This window comes from Neophocaena asiaeorientalis, unplaced genomic scaffold (genome assembly GCF_003031525.2).
Source record: "Neophocaena asiaeorientalis asiaeorientalis breed wild unplaced genomic scaffold, Neophocaena_asiaeorientalis_V1.1 scaffold147, whole genome shotgun sequence".
NCBI classification, from domain to species: Eukaryota; Metazoa; Chordata; class Mammalia; order Artiodactyla; family Phocoenidae; genus Neophocaena; species Neophocaena asiaeorientalis.
This window is the reverse complement of record NW_020173758.1, coordinates 4,649,674-4,667,482: the sequence shown is the minus strand read 5'-3', so window position 1 is coordinate 4,667,482 and position 17,809 is coordinate 4,649,674. Positions and strand designations below refer to the sequence as shown.

The following is a 17,809-nucleotide window of genomic DNA, read 5'->3' as shown; positions in this document are numbered from 1 at the left end:
TATATATATATATATATATATATAAAACACAGCAATGAAAATCAATTACAACTTCATGTAAGGCCATTGATAAATATCACAAACTAAATATTAGAAGAAAAAAGATCAAATCAGAGAAGAATTCACACAGGACAACATTTTTTAAAGTCCTAAAACATACAAGGTCCAAATTCACATAAATCCTTAACAAATAGTGCTTCAAGATACATATACAGATCTCCCTTGACTTACAATGGGTTTACATCCCAATAAACCCATTGTAAATTGAAAATATCATAAATCAAAAATTTATTTAATTCACCTAACCTACCAAACATCATAGCTTAGTCTAGACTATCTTAAATGTGATCAGAACACTTACATTAGCCTACAGTTGGACAAAATTATCTAACACAAAGCCAGTTTTACAATATAGTGTTGAATATCTCATGTACTTTATTGAGTGTTGTCTGAGAGTGAGAAACAAATGGTTTTATGGGTACAGAATGGCGTCAAGTGTATCGGTTGCTTCCCCTCGTGATCGTGTGGCTGACATGGAGCTGTGGCTCACTGCTGCTGCCCAGCACCAGGAAAGCTTATCTACCACTGCTCGAGAACAGATCAAAATTCACAATTCAAAGTATCGTTTCTACTGAATGTGTATCGCTTTTGCACCATAAAGTCTAAATATCATTAGTCAAACCATTTTAAGTTCAGGACCATCACTTTTATGAAAACCAAATGAATGATAAAAACAAAATTCAAATTATTATTTTCTTTTAAGCAGGAGAGAGAGAGAGAGAGAATCTTGGAGAGGGCCACACAGGGAATGCAGGCATACCTCATTTTATCATGCTTCACTTTATTGCACTTCACAGATACCATGTTTTTTACAAGGTTTGTGGCAACTTGGCATTGAACAAGTCTATAGGTGCCATTTTTCCAACAGCATTTGCTCACTTCATGTCTCTGTGTCACATTCTGGTAATTTTTGCAATACGACTTCAAACTTTTTCATTATTACTATATTAGTTATGGTGATCTGTGATCAGTGATCTTTGATGTTACACTGTGATTGTTTTGGGACAACACGAACCACGCCCATATAAGATGGTGAACTTGATGTTTGTGTTCTGACTGCTCCACCCACTGGTTGTTCCCCCATCTCTCTCCCTCTTCTTGAGCCTTGCTATTCCCTGAGATACAACAATACTGAAATTAGGCCAAGTAATAACCCTACCATGGCCACTAAGTGTTCAAGTGAAAGGAAGAGTCTCAAGACTCTCACTTTAAATCAAAAGCTAGGAATGATTAAGCTTAATGAGGAAGGCATGCTAAAAGTCAAGATAGGCTGAAAGCTAGGTCTTTTGTGCCAAACAGTTAGCCAAGTTGTGAATGCAAACAAAAAACTCTTGAAGGAAATTTAAAGTGCTACTCCAGTGAACACACAAATGATAAGAAGGTGAAACAGCCTTATTGCTGATATGGAGAAAGTGTTAGTGGTCTGGATAGAAGATCAAACCAGTCACAACATTCCCTTAAGCCAAAAACTAATGCAGAGCAAGGCTCTAACTCTCTTCAATTCTATGAAGTCTGAGAGAGGTGAGGAAGCTGCAGAAGAAAAGTCTGAAGTTTGCAGAGGCTGGTTTATGAGATTTAAGGAAAAAAGCCATCTCTATAACATAAAAGTACAAGGTGAAGCAGCAACTGCTAATGTAGAAGCTGCAGCAAACTATCCAGAAGCTCCAGCTAAGATCATTAATGAAGGTTGCTACACTAAACAACAGATTTTCAATGAAGATGAAATAGCCTTATATTGGAAGAAGATGCCATCTAACACTTTCATAGCTAGAGAGGAGAAGTCAATATCTGGCTTCAAAGCTCTTCTTAGTGGCTAATGCTGCTGGTGACTTTGAGGTCAATGCTAATTTACTATTCTGAAAATCTTAGGGCCCTTAAGAATTATGCTAAATTGACTCTGCCTGTGCTCTATAAATGGAACCACAAAGCCTGGATGACAGCACATCTGTCTACAACATGGTTTACTGAATATTTTAAGACCACTGTTGAGACCTACTGCTCAGAAAAAAAAAGAAAAATTCCTTTCAAAATACTACTGCTCTTTGACAATGCACCTGGTCACCCAAGAGCTCTGATGGAGATATACAGTGAGATTGATGTTTTCATGCTTACTAATACAACATCCATTCTGCAGCCCATGGATTAAGGACTTTCAGACTTTCAAGACTTATTATTGAAGAAATACATTTCACAAGGCTATGACTGCCATGGACAGTGATTTCTCTGATGGATCCAGGCAAAGGAAATTGAAAATATTCTGGAAGGATTTCACCAGTCTAGATGTCACTAAGAACATTTGTGATTCATGGGAAGAGGTGAAAATATCAACATTCACAGGAATTTGGAAGAAGCTGATTCCAACCCTCATGGATGACTTTGAAGGGTTCAAGACTTCAGTGGAGGAAGTAAATGCAAATGTGGTGGAAATAGCAAGAAAATTGGAATTAGAAGTGTGAAGATGAAGTGAACTGCTGCAATCTCATGATAAAACTTGAATGGATGAGAAGCAAACAAGTGGTTTCCTGAGATGGAATCTACTCCTGGTGAAAATGCTGTGAAGATTGTTGAAATGAAAACAAAGGATTTAGAATATTACATAAACTGATACACTTAGTTGATGAACCAGAGGGAGGGTTTGAGGACTCACTCCAACTTTGAAAGAAGTTCTACTGTTGGTAAAATGCTATCAAACAGCATTATACGCTACAGAGAAATCATCTGTAAAAGGAAGAGTCAACTGATGCTGAAAACCTCATTTTGTTGCCTTATTTTAAGAAACTGCCACAGCCGCTCTAACCTTCGACAACCAACTCCCTGATCAGTTAGCAGCCACCAACATTTCTAAGTGCCAGGGATGCACCTTAGCACCATACACTTGCATTATTTCATTTAATCCTCTCAACAATCTGAAGAAAGAAAGCTCAGTTATCATCACCTGAATTTTACAGATAAATAAGCTTGTACCATAGGGATAATAATAATTCTCCCCAAATCACTTATTTCTTAATTGGAAGAGCCAAGACTCAGTCACCACTACCATCACCACCACCCATGCACACACACCAAAAGCACCTAGTATAGCACCTTTATTTCACTTAACAAAAGTTCATTGAATGTCAACTAGGCTGAGATACAACAGTGGCCAAGACTGGCTGGCATGGTGCCTTCTCTCATGAAGCTTACACGATAGTTAGCGGGGAGGGTAACAGATGATAACCAAATAAAAATATAGAAAAACAAGATAAGTCCAGATATAAATAAGTGTTGATAAACAGGGGAGTAAATTCCAGATAAAGTGGAATGAATTGCTGGAGTAAGTGGTTAAGGCAGGAAGTGAGAGGAATGCTTTTGAGAGAGCTGTCAGGGAAGGTGTCTTTAAGGAGGTGATGTGAGAAGAAGCCAGCCATGAAAAACACTGACGGAAGAGCATTTCAGTCAGGGGAACCAAAAATGCCTAAGGCAGGAAAGGACTTAGGATGTTGGGAGACCAGAAAGGAGGCAAATGGGAAGAACACAGGCTTTGACGAAGATATAACCAATGAAACTCATTTTGACGTTTACTGTGGCAGAATTTTAAGTATTCACATTTTTATCTTATAGGTCTTGAAAAAAGGGAAGGGAGAGCTCCATGATAAATGAACGTTGCACCTGAAATCCAAAGTAAGATATCTGTTGCACAGCTAGAGGTTTTTAAGGGTCTGTATGATCCTAATCAGACTATTCATGAGCATTAACCAGTAAGAGGTTATTAATCATGACTAATGCCTTTCCATTTATCTCAATTATGCTTGGGTAATTTCTTATCTAGTGGAAATTTTTCTTTTTTGTATTTAACACTCCATAGAAAAAAAATTAGTTTTCCTTACTCAGAAAGGTTCAACATGCCATTTGCGTATGATTTTGCCACAAAACCACTGTGGGAGCCGCTATGATTGTTCCCAATAACCCCTTGTCTTTCTATGAAAGGAATACACCTCCTGGTCAATTACCAGGTAACTTTCAGTGCCTCCTTATGGAAGGAAAATAAGTTTCCCACCCCAGTTAATTTGACCAGTGACTTGCTTTGGATGGTGTCATGTGTCTGGGCAGAAGATTTGGAGGCCATTGCCTGTTTCCACCGGTGCTCATATTCTTTTCCCTCTGCCACAGGAATGACATGTCCCAATTAACATCACTCCTTTAATCTTGATCCCAAAATGAAGAAAACACAAGAAGCAGACTCAAAGCCTGGACCAGACTCAGTTCAGTCACAGTTGACAGGTACGTACCTGAGAAAGAAGTCTTTATTGCAGGTAAGCCACTAAGATCTTGAGGCTGTTTGTACTACCGCATTATCTAGTGAAACCTAACAAAAAAATACCATTCAACTTTCAACCAGGTTAAATACATATAAATATATATGTACATATGTATTATGTATATATGCACACGGATACACACACTTAACCTTCTCAGAGTTAATACAAAAGAACAAAATAGGAATTTTTTCCCCCCAGTTCTGAAAACTCACATACCAAGAGTTTGCCTTTAGTTTTTGGTCACATATAATAAGGTTTCCATTTTAACTGTAAACAGAATTTCTTTTCCTAATGTTTCATTGTAAATCAGTAATCTCTGTTTTTCATTTTAAAATGAAATTTTTCTTATATCAAAAATTTTTAAACAATGATCTAAAAAAATAAAATATGCTAAATGAAAGAAGCTAGACACACAAAAAGTGCAATTCCATTTATATGAAGTGTCCTAAAAAGGCAAATTTATAAAGACAGAAAATCGATTAGTAATTGTCTAAGGCTGGGAGTAAAAATGGATATTAACTGGAAATGGCATGATGGATTTGAGGTGGAAGATGAAAATGTTCTAAAACTGGTTAACAGTGATGGTTGTACAACTAAGTAAATTTACTTACAAAAAATCATCTACCCAAAATGGGTGAATTTTGTGGTATATAATTACGCCTCAATAAAGTTAGTTAAACACAATTAAAAAGGGGTATGTTATACCAAAGCATTTCTCAAGGCCAAAAAAAATTATTTGTTTCAATTTTAGAAACTACTGATTTAACCTTCTGTTTTATCACAGATGTGTTTTACTGATTTTTATATCAGTATTTGCTAATAATTTTGATTGTCTAACTACACCCTTTTTTATTAATACTATAAGTAGCACTGCATTATCCAGCGTGATTGGATATATGAAGTGTCAGAGTTATTCAAATATTCTGTTTAAAATAGACAAAACTTTTAAGCACATAACTCTCCATTTGTTTACTGAGACAACTTTAAAGTATATTCTTAAAGTGACTAAAAATGTTTATTTTAACTTTTAGTCTAATATCCTCTTTGAAAAGTGTGGGATACAATTAAAAAATACATGAATAAAATAAATTTGAACACTACAACTGCATAACTGTTGAATCTGTGTTTCCTTTTGATCACACTAGTCACTTGCAAAACTAGCAGGCTCTCAGAGTTATACTAGAGCATACTATCAGAACCCCCAAAATGCAAAAATAAAACTCCACCTTCAAAACCCAATAGAATATATTTTATTAAGTTCAAATCTGAAGTCTTTTAACATTATTTTCCCAAGATACTTGTAATAATTTTCCCCATTGCCACTGACCAATAAATAAATAAAATTCTGCTATCTGCACAAAAGAACTCTATAGTTCTTCTTCCTATAGGTTCTCATGGATTTTTTCTTCTTTTGGCTATACAACATCCAATCTTGTTTCCAACCATAACGCTGGGTATAGTTTCTGCTAGTGCCTGTCCCTTTCTGCATCTGCATTTCCAGCCTTCAAATCTACTTTGTGAGCTACTATTTCATTCCTTTCCTGCCAGAGTTGATTTCCATTGCTTGCAACCAAGCCCCCTGATTGAGACAGGTGCTATTGGCTTCAAAGGATTTATTTTTCCCAAGTAAGAAGGTTTCTAAATGATTCCCTTGGGTTTTCTTATGCTTTGTGTTTATTTCTTCTAATGAAATCTAAATAGGAGCTTTTGTCCAGAATTGACGCTTAACATAGCTCTGTGTCATCCATCAATAATATTTACTCACCATTTGTCAAGACAAATTTGTTTTAAATTCTATTTGGTCTAGTAACCTGATTGGAAAGACCAATACAATACAAACTGAATTTACTGAAAACAGATGATTGGAAAATTACTGCAATAACTGTGTCCATATATATGAAAAAAGGCACAGGCCATATCATTCATTAATGTATTTATTCCATTAACATTTAGAGTTCCTACTCTTCTACCTTCAAGGAATTTAATTTATTGGAGATAGACAAGCAATTAAGATTTTAGAGATGAGAAACAAATACCTCTTTATAAGGCAAAATGTATTAAGTCTTATAAGATTCAAAACACTATTATGGGGAGCACAGAGAAGAAATTATGGGAAGAAATTAATTCTAGCTGGAGAATGAAGAAGTTCTTAAGGAAGAAGTCGCTTTACAACGGGCTGTAAATAACAGAACGGATTTTGTTTTGTTGACCCAACAGTATATTGTAAGGTGCAAATAAATCATTGAGGAATCCTGTTAAAATACAGATTCTCACCAAGAGCCTTCAATGACACAATGTGACAATATGTTCTTTATGTTCAGAGCTGGGTGCTCTGTAAACATCAGCTTTCTGTGAGCACACAGGACAGACTACAGGCAAAACATGAGAAGAAAGAAGACCTTGTGTCTTCTTGTGAACTATTTTAATGGTTCTCAAATGTAAACACAATACTACTTGGGGTTGGAGCAGTGGGAACGAGAAGAAGGCACTAATTCTAGAGATACCAAGAAGATAAAACCAACTGGGACATTTCAGATATGTAGGGGACAGGGAAAGTGAGTGAAAGGGATAAACAGAAGGTAAGACCTAGTATTGTATCCTAGATATCTAAGAAATCATCACATCATTAGCAGAGGATCAGATGGAAAAGATAACAGGTGTGGGAAGAGAAATATAAGAATTAGGGAATGGAGAAACATAGTTCCGTTTGGAAATGAAATTGTAGGGATGAGTAGGACCACCTAATTAAGGCTTTCCATTGCTCCTGTGGTTAAGTTTAGCATGCTAAAATTTCATTTCCCTTTTTTTTTTTTTTTTTTTTTGCGGTATGCAGGCCTCCCACTGCTGCGGCGTCTCCCATTGTGGAGCACAGGCTCTGGATGTGCAGGCTCAGTGGCCATGGCTCACGGGCCCAGCCACTCCGCGGCATGTGGGATCTTCCCGGACCGGGGCACGAACCCGTGTCGCCTGCATCGGCAGGCGGACTCTCAACCACTGCACCACCAGGAAGCCCTCATTTCCCTCTTAATAGCGGGAAGGGACAGTGCAACTGTCACACCCTCTTCTCCTCTGGGACAGTCATCCAGCTTGTGCCAGAGCATTTTTAGTGACAAAATTTATGGCCTAGCTGAGTAATCCCTTTCATTTTGGAACCTTCAATTAGAAAACTATTCCATAAACTGACCTAAAGCTGATCTCCACATACTCTTGACCTAGTGGTTCTACTTTTGCCCTTCAAAACTATAAACATTTAATCCACCTAGATCATAACAACTCTTCATAAAGTTTGTTAAAAGAATCAGCCCAAGTCGCTAAACTACATTTTGTTCTTCCCAGCCTTTTTTCCCAGTTGCCAGAACATATCATCAGTGAAACCCTTAATTTATTCTCCTTCATGATAGCAAATGCATGGCGAGACTGTTACTACTGCAACCCTCCCCACTCCTTGTGCCAATGAAAGACAGTGCTGATGGATCCAAGCCCTCTTTCTGCTAAGCCCAGACTAGATCTAAGGTTCTATCTCAAAACAGCATTCCAAGGATCAGGGCACTGGTATCCATAGATGACATAATATACCTTTGCCATTTTCTGACATCAACTCGCCCTTTAAAATACAGAGGGTGGAATGGAACTTAAGTTGCATGAACAGTTCAAATTACAGTACAATTAATACTCCATATGACCTTGAAAATATGTTGTTTGTTCAGATTCAATAGGTACCTTGTTATTTGGGTATATTGATCATTCAGTCACTGAAAATCACTAGGAATGTTTGCGCATAAAATGGTCTTATACAAGGTCTCTCTCCAAACTTATCCTGCAAGTTCCTTGTTGGTTTTAATTCTATTGTTGACCATATATGCTCATTCATCAGGAGAACTGAGGATTTTTCATCTTCTTTCTACTTCACTCACCTACTCTTCCTCCTCTGGGAGGAATATAAGAGTACTTAACATCTAAGAGGACTGTGATGGTAGACAGTGGAGCTCCTAGTGGGAGGAATCCTGGATCAGCCCTAATTTCCTTTACTTTATTGGTTCCTCTTATTTTTTTTTTAATTTTATTTTTTTATTGGAGTATAATTGCTTTACAATGGTGTGTTAGTTTCTGCTTTATAACAAAGTTAATCAGTTATACATATACATATGTTCCCATATCTCTTCCCTCTTGCGTCTCCCTCCCTCCCACCCTCCCTATCCCACCCCTCCAGGCGGTCACAAAGCACCGAGCTGATCTCCCTGTACTATGCGGCTGCTTCCCACTAGCTATCTACCTTACGTTTGGTAGTGTATATATGTCCATGCCACTCTCTCGCTTTGTCACAGCTTACCCTTCCCCCTCCCCATATCCTCAAGTCCATTCTTTAGTAGGTCTGTGTCTTTATTCCTGTCTTACCCCTAGGTTCTTCAACACAATTTTTTTTCTTAAATTCCATATATATGTGTTAGCATACGGTATTTGTCTTTCTCTTTCTGAGGTACTCCACTCTGTATGACAGACTCTAGGGCTATCCAGCTCATTACAAATAGCTCAATTTCATTTCTTTTTATGGCTGAGTAACCATCGAAATGGTAAAACCCACTGAGGTAGGATCAGTATGAAGGTCAGAGAAATGGGAACACATGACTTGCCTGCTTTAATCGTGTATTCTAGGTTTTAAGTGAGACAGTTGAGAATGCATACACACATACACTACATATATACATACATAGAAACATTCACTATGCTTACACACTCTATATGCACACACATACATAATATATGTGTGTATATATATACATACACATTCATATATGCCCACACTACACACATGCATACATATGTAAATACTGTGTGTGTGTGTTTTATATATTTCTGTACAGATTACCAAGGTAGAAAACCACTCATTGATTCAAGGATATTTCTTGAGTAATCATAATCCAAGCTAGTAATAAAATATTAATTTGGTTAGACCTGTACTCCTCAAACTGGTAGCCACTAGCCACAGGTGGCTATTTAAATTTAAATGTAAATTAATTCAAATTAAACACAATTAAATGTTCAGTTCCTCAGATGTACTAGTTTACAATTCAAGTGCTCAAACGGCACATGTGGCCAGTGGCTGCCACATTAAACAGACAGAGCTGGAACATGTCCATCACTGTCGTTCTTTTTGGACAGCAGGATCCTACAGGGGCTGTGTATAACTGATCAATATTCAAGAGGCTTTACTAAGGGCCAGGTACTATTTATAAGCTCTTTACATTTAGTAAGTCATTTAATTCTCATATTTATTATTTGCCCTCATTTTACGGATGAAAAGTCTGAGGCTTTGAGAGGTTAAGTAACTTGCCAAAGGAAATAAAGCTAGTAAGCAGTGGAGACAGGATTTCACACACAGGCAGTGTAGCTACAGAGTCTCTGCTCCTAAATACTAAGTTTACGTCTTGCTATATTTTAATTTACAATGATGAGTAGAGCCTCCTTCAAGACTTTACATTTATCCCAATTAAATTTCATAGTCTGCTTTTAAACCCGATTCCAATTTATCAAAAATCTGGAAGACTGATTATGTTATACAGACTATTAGCATTTGGTACAGTTTCCACTGCTGTATAACAAACCATCCCAAGACAATTTGTTTTTATATTTTATTATGCACATTGGTTTACAGGGTCAAGAATTCTGACAGGATACAGCAGAAATGGGTTGTTTCTCCTCCATTGTATGTGGGGCCTCAGCTGAGATCTGATGTCTCAATGCTGAGGGCTGACGTCATGTTAGACATTTTCACTCACAAGTTAGTCATTTAATGCTGGATGGCGCCTGAGACTTCAGCTGAGGCTGCTGATTGGAACATTTACATGTAGTCTCTCTCAATGTAGCCTGGGCTTCCTCACAATATGGAGGCCTTAGGTTGCATGTCTTACATGGCAAAAAGCACACTGTCCCACTGAAAAAAATCAGAGCCTTCATTTCCTTTTGTGATCTGGCCCTGGAAGTTGCACAGCATCATTTCCACCATACCCTACTGGTCAAAGCAGTCACAATCCTAGCCAAATTCAATAAGTGGGGCATAGATCCCACCTCTTGATAGGAAGGTGGCAGGTCACATTATAGAAGCCCATACAGGATGGGAGGTGGTGATGTGGCTGTCTTTATCCAGTTATTCTCCACACTTTTGTAGTATTATGTATTATGCTGGTTATTCTCTCTTTTCGCCCCCACCCTTCCAGCTCTCATCCATCTATTCTCTGTCCCTTAAGAGACAGATCCCTCCGGATGCCATCACCTGAGCAGATTGCTTAGTGGGGGCCAGAAGCAGAGATCCAAGAACAGGAGAAGAGGAGCTCAGGGAATATACTCCCATTTCCTCCCTGCTTTGGTGCCACACTTCAGGCAGTGGCATATTTCTAGCTACATCTCTGTGTAAACACAGCTCATGTGGAAACGGCCACTTCTCCACAGCTCCAACTCTCATTGGGTTCCAGCAACACTATTTCCATCTCTCTTCCCTTTAGAACTAAGGGTGCTAAAGGCTTTTTGCTACTGCAAGTCTCTAAGTGCCTCAGTATCCTTTCTTTGTTCCTGAAACTTGCCCAAAATGCTATAAATAAATAGTCCTTGCATTAAACTCTCTTCATTTAAATCATGGAAGAGAATTCTGATTCTTATCCTGGCCATGAATGATAGATGCAAACAATAGGAACTGAATAAAGATGGTTCAGACAACAAATGTGAAAAATTAATAACCAGACTTCCAATATCTTCTTCTAAGTATTTGAGAGAATTGTTGAATAGTATAATTGTCCCTCCATCACTACACTGAATTTCCAGATTGATAGAGTATATATATATATATATATATATATATAGATAGATAGATAGATAGATATAGATATAGATATATATACATACATATTGATATATATATGAGCTGGTTGTCTCCACAACCATAGCTCATTATTCTTTCAAAAATATCCTTTTCCACAAAAATATGAGTGATTCCTTCAAAAGCTTGTTCAAATAAACATATACATTGTTATATTTCTGATTTACCTAAAAACAATCTTAGTTTTCCACCATTCTTATTAAAAATGATCACCTCCTTCTTTTCAAAGTGTTTATACTAAATATACTAAGTAGTTCTGTTGCTTTGATAGCTTTACCAGAGCTTGAAATTGTCTATACCTTCTTGTCTACCTACTTGTCTATACCTTCCAGAACTCCCTTTCTTCCCCCTTATTTTTGAAAAGAATTTTTACCTATTTCTAGCTTTTGAGTACCAAGCCTGCATACCATGACTTCTCGAAGTCGACTAGTGGTGATGACGATAATTACATCTGTAAATTCCCTGATTATCCTAAATGATATAGATCTCACTTTATGGTCCTGAATACCATTTAAAAGACCAATAATAAGAGCTATAATTTACTGAGTTACAAATAAGCATCTCAGTGTTTCACTGTGACCTGTTTACCTACGCTCTGTTTCAACTGCTGTTTCTTCTACACATTACAGTATTTAATTTTAAAAAAGGCAATTTATTTTAATATATTATTTTTCCCCAAAAATAACTTTTTCTTTTAAATGTAGACAAGTTTGCTCCTTTTCTCTAGGTAAATTTTTTGCAAGCCTCATCTCATTTTGGCCCAGTTCTAAAACAATTATTACACTATTGTTACACTTTTTATCCTTTTTCTTTTCCTTTTTTCGAATTATCAGTTATGTTCTCCTACCTTCCACATCTATTCTTGTTCTTTTAAGTCAATATCCTCTGCATTCCCTGTGCTCTATTGAGAGTTGGCATCATTTTCTCTTAACTGGATTATCTGAAAACTCAGAACAATACTTTGTTTTACTTTCCATCTCTCTTGATTTATACTGTCATTTAGAGTTTCTGTCACATCCTCCAACCGGACTCCAAGACTGTGATAACAAGAACTGAATCTTGCATTTCTTTTTTCCAAAGAATCCTTAGCACAGAATCTTACACAAAAATACTTAACATGTATTTACCAGGTACTTGTAATGTACTGTGAGGAAAAAAGGAATAATTATAAGCCAAAGAGCCTACTCTTTAAAAAGCTTCTGACCTGCAAATGTATACTGATAAACCACATTAACAAAATGAAGGATAAAAATCATACGATCATCTCAAAAGATACAGAAAAAGCACGTGATAAAATTTAACATCCATTTATGATAAAAATTCAACAAAGTGGGTATAGAGGGAACATACCTCAACATAATAAAGGCCGTAACAAAGCCATAGCTAACACATACAGTGGTGAAAAACTGAAAGCTTTTCCTCTAAGATCAAGAACAACGCAAGGTTGCCCTTATTCAACACAGTATTGAGAGTCTTAGCCATAGCAATCAGACAAAAAGAGGTAAAAGTCTTCCAAATTGAAAAGGAAGAAGTAAAACTATCACTGTTTGCAGATGACAGGATACTATATATAGAGAACCCTAAAGATGTCAAAAAAAAACTATTAGAACTAATAAATGAACTCATTAAAGTTGTAGGATACAAAAATCAACATACAGAAAGCTGTTGTGTTTCTATATACTAATAATGAACTATCAGAGAAATTAAGAAGATAATTTCACTTACAATTACTACAAAAACAATACATAGGAATAAATTTAACCAAAGAAATGAAAGAACTATACTTTGAAAAGTATAAGACACTGATCAAAGAAATTGAAGACAATACCATGCTCATGGGTTGGAAGAATTAATATTGTTAAAATTTCCATACTATCCAAAGCAATCTACAGGTTCAGGGCAAGCCCTATCAAAATACCAATGGCATTCTCCACAGAACTGGAACAAACAATCCTAAAATTTGTATGGAACCACAAAAGACCTTGAATAGGCAATTCAATCTTAAGAAAGAAGAACAAAGCTGGAAGTATCATGCTCCATGGTTTCAAACTATGCTACAAAGCTATAGTAATCAAAATAGTATGGTACTGGCACAAAAACAGACATATATATCAATGGAAAAGAACAGAAAGCCCAGGAATAAACCCATGCTTATATGGTCAATTAATTTATGAAAAGGGGGCCAAGAATATATAGTGGGGAAAAGAGAGCCTGTTCAATAGATGGTGATGGGAAAACTGGACAGCTACATGCAAAAGAATGAAACTGGACAACTTTCTTATACCAAAAAAAGAAGTAAACTCAAAATGGATTAAAGACTTAAATGTAAGACCTGAAACCATAAACTCCTAAAAGAAAACAAAAGCAGTTGCTCTTTGATATCGGTCTTAGCAATATTTTGGGGGATCTGTCTCCTCAGGCAAGTGCAACAAAAGCAAAACTAAACAAATGGGACTACATCAAACTAAGAAGCTTCTGCACAGTTGAAAGCCATCAACAAAATGAAAAGGCAACCTACTGAATGGGACAAGTTATTTGCAAGTGATACATCTGATAAGGGTGTTAATATACAAAATATATAAACAACTCATACAACTCAATAAAATAACAATCACGAAAAAGAAAATAAACAAAAAAGAACAAACAATCCAATTAAAAAATGAGTAGAAGAACTGAATAGATAATTTTCCAAGGAAGACATACAGATGGCCAGAAGACAAATGAAAAGAATGCTTAACATCACTAATCACTATGGAAATGCAAATCAAAACCATAATACGATATCACCTCAAACCTATCCAAATGGCTATTATCAAATGAACAACAAAAAACAAGTGTTGGTGAAAATGTGGAGAAAAGGGAACCCTTGTGCGCTGCTGATGGGAAGGTAAATTGGTGCAGTCACTACGGAAAACAGTATGAAAGTTTCTCAAAAAATTAAGAATAGAACTGCCATATGATCCAGCAATCCCTCTTCTGAGTATTTATCTGAAGAAGTGAAAACACTAATTTTAAAAGACGTATGCACCCTATGTTCACTGCAGCATTATTTACAACAGCCAAGATATGGAAGCAACCTAAGTGTCCATTGATAGATGAATAGACAAAGAGATGTTGTATATATGTATACAATTGAATATTACTCAGCCGTAAAAAAGAATAAAATCTTGCTACCTGCAACCACACGGATGGACCCAAAGGATATTATGCTAAGTGAAATAAGTCAGACAGAAAAAGACAAATATTTTATGATTTCATTTATTTGTAGGATCTAAAAAAACAGAACAAACAAACAAAACAGAAGCAAAACTCATAGATACAAACTGGTAGTTTGGCGGAGGGAGGCGGAAATAGGTTGGGGGGATTAAGAAGTGCAAACTTCCAGTTATAAAACAACTAAGTCACAGGTATGTAATGTACAGTGTAGAGAATATAGTCAATAATATTGCAGTAACTTTATAATGGTGACAGATGGTTACTAGACTTATCATGGTGATCAATTCATAATGTATATAAATGTCAAATCACTATGTCATACACCTGAAACTAATATAGTATATCAACTATATTTCCATTAAAAAAAGAGAAAAAGAAAGAGCTTCTGGACAGGGGCACGGTATATATATTCATAAATAATCTAAGGAAATAAGAAACTACAATTGTAAATATAAACTGAATATGAAAATGGTCAATCTCAAAGTACTAAAGGGTAAAGTTAGTACACTTTGGTAGTAATGGTTGATAACATCTTAGGGTAGGCTGGACAGTGGCAGGGTTCTACAGAGGCGCAGGCTAAAAAGGGAGTAGTAGAGAGAGTAGGCCAAATGAAGACAACTTTCTTAAATTTGCTTGTCTATCTGTGGTTAATGGTTGAAAAATTCAACTTACTAAAATAGAAGCAGGCAAGGCCCATACACTTGGATCCACCCTGCTTGCTAGTGCTGTATAACTACATGTGTTGGACACTTAGAAAAAGTTAAGAGCCTCTTCTATAGAAAGCAGCCATACAGATTAAGGTAAAGATACAATATTGCACATTATTATATGCCCTGCTTAATAAAGCAGAGGTTAAGTATGGTGCTGCAGCTTACATCCTTTTAAAACAGGACACAAAATTACAAACACAAAATTAGGTGGAAAAACAATTTTTTTATTTAGAATGAGAAAAAAAATCTCAACAACTGGTTGGAGCCATAGAGTTCTAGATTCCTTTCTTCTGAGGTAGCTTTAGGCAACTCACCAGAAACGCCAACTTAGAAATGCTTCTGGCTACAATCTGTCATTCCCTTTCCACCTAGAACCTGTACAACTCCCAGTAACTTACAACATTTTACAGAGGCCTAAGCCAACAACACAGTTAAATTTAAATTAAAGTTAAATTTCATTAACTTCACCTAAAATCCGCCTCTGACTACGGAGGCTCATTAAAACAGTGATTCTCAGTTGAGGCTGGGACACTGAGAATCTGGGGAAAGAGAAACCACATGACAAATTTAAACCATCCCAGATGATTCTGATATGCAATTGCCACTCCCTACATTCTCCCCGTACCCCCTGCCCCCGAAGATTCACAGTGCAGAGTCCCATACACTAATACCATGGCCTAATGGTATCTTAGAAGGCAATAAACAAGAACTGGCCAATTGTCCTTGATCTGAACATAAAATATGTGTGGAACATAAAAGTGTAAACAATTCCATTATTTTAGAATTTAAACACATTGAAAGGTCAAGTGACTTCATCAAGGGTACAAAACTGATACTCTCTCTGAACCTCCCAAATACAACTGTTCCTACCATTTCATTTAATCCTGAAGGGAAAAAAAGGGGAGTTTTACATATTCCTCTTTGGGGTCAGAGTATGCTTGTTCACTTTCTAACTTCTTTCCCAGAATAAAGCAGCGGTGAAGTTTGTTGGCTTTTCTTAACAGCTCAAGGTAACATTTACCTACTGTACAGGCTTCTTAGTAATTAATACAATGTTCCCATCTCAAGTCTTCTGCCAACAGCAACGAGAGAAGATGCAGTGGCATTGAACGGCCCCGCAAGAATGGTATTTTTCTTCCCCACCCCAAAAAAAATATTACAACCACCAGCCTACACGCACAAGTCGGCCAGTAACCCTTGTCAATTTCTCTCCAACTATCCTACAAGTTCAGAGGGCCCTTTGGTCCTAGATTTCCCCAGGTAACCTTTAAAAACGAAAGCGCCGTCTGTGGGTTGGGTAGCAGGAGCTGACTATCTGAAAAATCCTGAGCTCCGCAGCGCAGGAGCTTCCCCGTTGGACACAAGAACCGTTTTCTCCTGAAGAGGGATTCCCTCACGCCTCTTCCCACTAGACTTGAGACTCACCTCCGGCGCCACCCAAGTCTCCAATCCACAACCAGCAACAACACTAAATCAAGAATAATTTCTCTAGACTCGGATGATTTCGCTCCCAGAGTTCAGGGCTCGCTGCGCCTGAAAAGAAGCTGCCAGGGGCGGGGGCAATTTTGGGCCACCGCCTCCCGGGTTCGGGCACTGTCACTGGAAATGTCCGCGTCAAAGAAGGGAAGAGGAGAAAAGGGGGAAACAGCACAACTTTGCAGACTCCACGAAGCCAAGGCCCTGCCAAACATAAGGTCAAAGTGCAGACGAGGGAGCGGCTGCTATTCGGGACCCGCCGGGACACAGCCCCGGAGCCGACGAGCCGCCAGGCGGGGTCGGGCAGCTGGGGGAGACCCACCCTGCCCCGGCTCCGAGTCTCCAGCGGGGCCGAGCGAGCGCTCTGGGGCGGCCGCCGCACGGCTGGGCCAACTCCGTGAGTTGACTTGGAACTTTCCCGGGACGCGCCGCCGCGCCGCCCTCACCTTACTGAACACCTCCAGGTCGTCCTCGTCTTCGTCCAGATCCAGCACCTCGGCCTGCAGGAGGGCGGAGGAGCCGCTGCTGCCGGGGAGGGGGCCGTCGACCCCCGGGCTCTCCCCGCCGCCGCCCCCAGCCGGGAGGCCCGAGGAGCGCGCCTGAGGTGCCCGGCACTCGCCCTCCATCCCGAGAGTGCGCGCCCCGCCGGCCGCCGCCGCCAGCCCGGCTCCCCCGAGCGTGCCCATTGGCTCCCGCGCATCCTGCACCTCCCCGGCCAGCCCCGCTCCAGCCCCACGTCCGCTGCGCAGACGCGGAACTGCCAGGGCGAACGCGGGGCCCAGGCTCATCCCCACTTGGCTTGGGGCCTGCAGGAGGCGGAGGGGTGGGACTCTCGGACTCTGGCTAGGGTGGGGCCAGGGACGCAGTCCCTGGAGGTAGGAAGGGGGCGTCCTCGTGCGGACCTGGCTGCGGGGCTACCCTACGACAGCTTCCACGGGGGCGGGGGTCTGGGCAGAAGCGACGGAGCGAACCGTGAACTTCAGAGCATCCACAGCGGGGCTGGAAAGCAGCCGACCTATCTCGCCAAGAGAGAAAGCCAATACTGTATTTCCTGCATTTTAATAGTTGCCTTTTTTTCTTGGCTGTGGATTTCGAGTCCGTCTTTTACTAAGGCTAATGCAAAACCTCCTCTGTTTTGTAATTGATTTTTGACCCAGTGACCGGACTGTGTGGTCATT

General features: G+C 38.8%; 1 protein-coding gene across 2 annotated transcripts in view; it reads right to left on the bottom strand.

Annotated features, from left to right (window-relative positions):
* The window catches only part of SNX7 (sorting nexin 7), a 100,241-nt gene extending 82,943 nt beyond the window's left edge, over positions 1-17,298 (bottom strand). Inside the window, exon 1 of one of the 2 annotated variants that reach the window (XM_024751301.1) lies at positions 17,078-17,298. In XM_024751301.1, coding sequence (XP_024607069.1) covers positions 17,078-17,257 — 180 coding nt within the window. In that variant the 5' untranslated portion in view covers positions 17,258-17,298. The remainder of the gene's footprint in view (positions 1-17,077) is intronic. The other variant, XM_024751302.1, reaches the window with a different exon arrangement.
* Between the last annotated feature and the right edge of the window lie 511 nt (positions 17,299-17,809).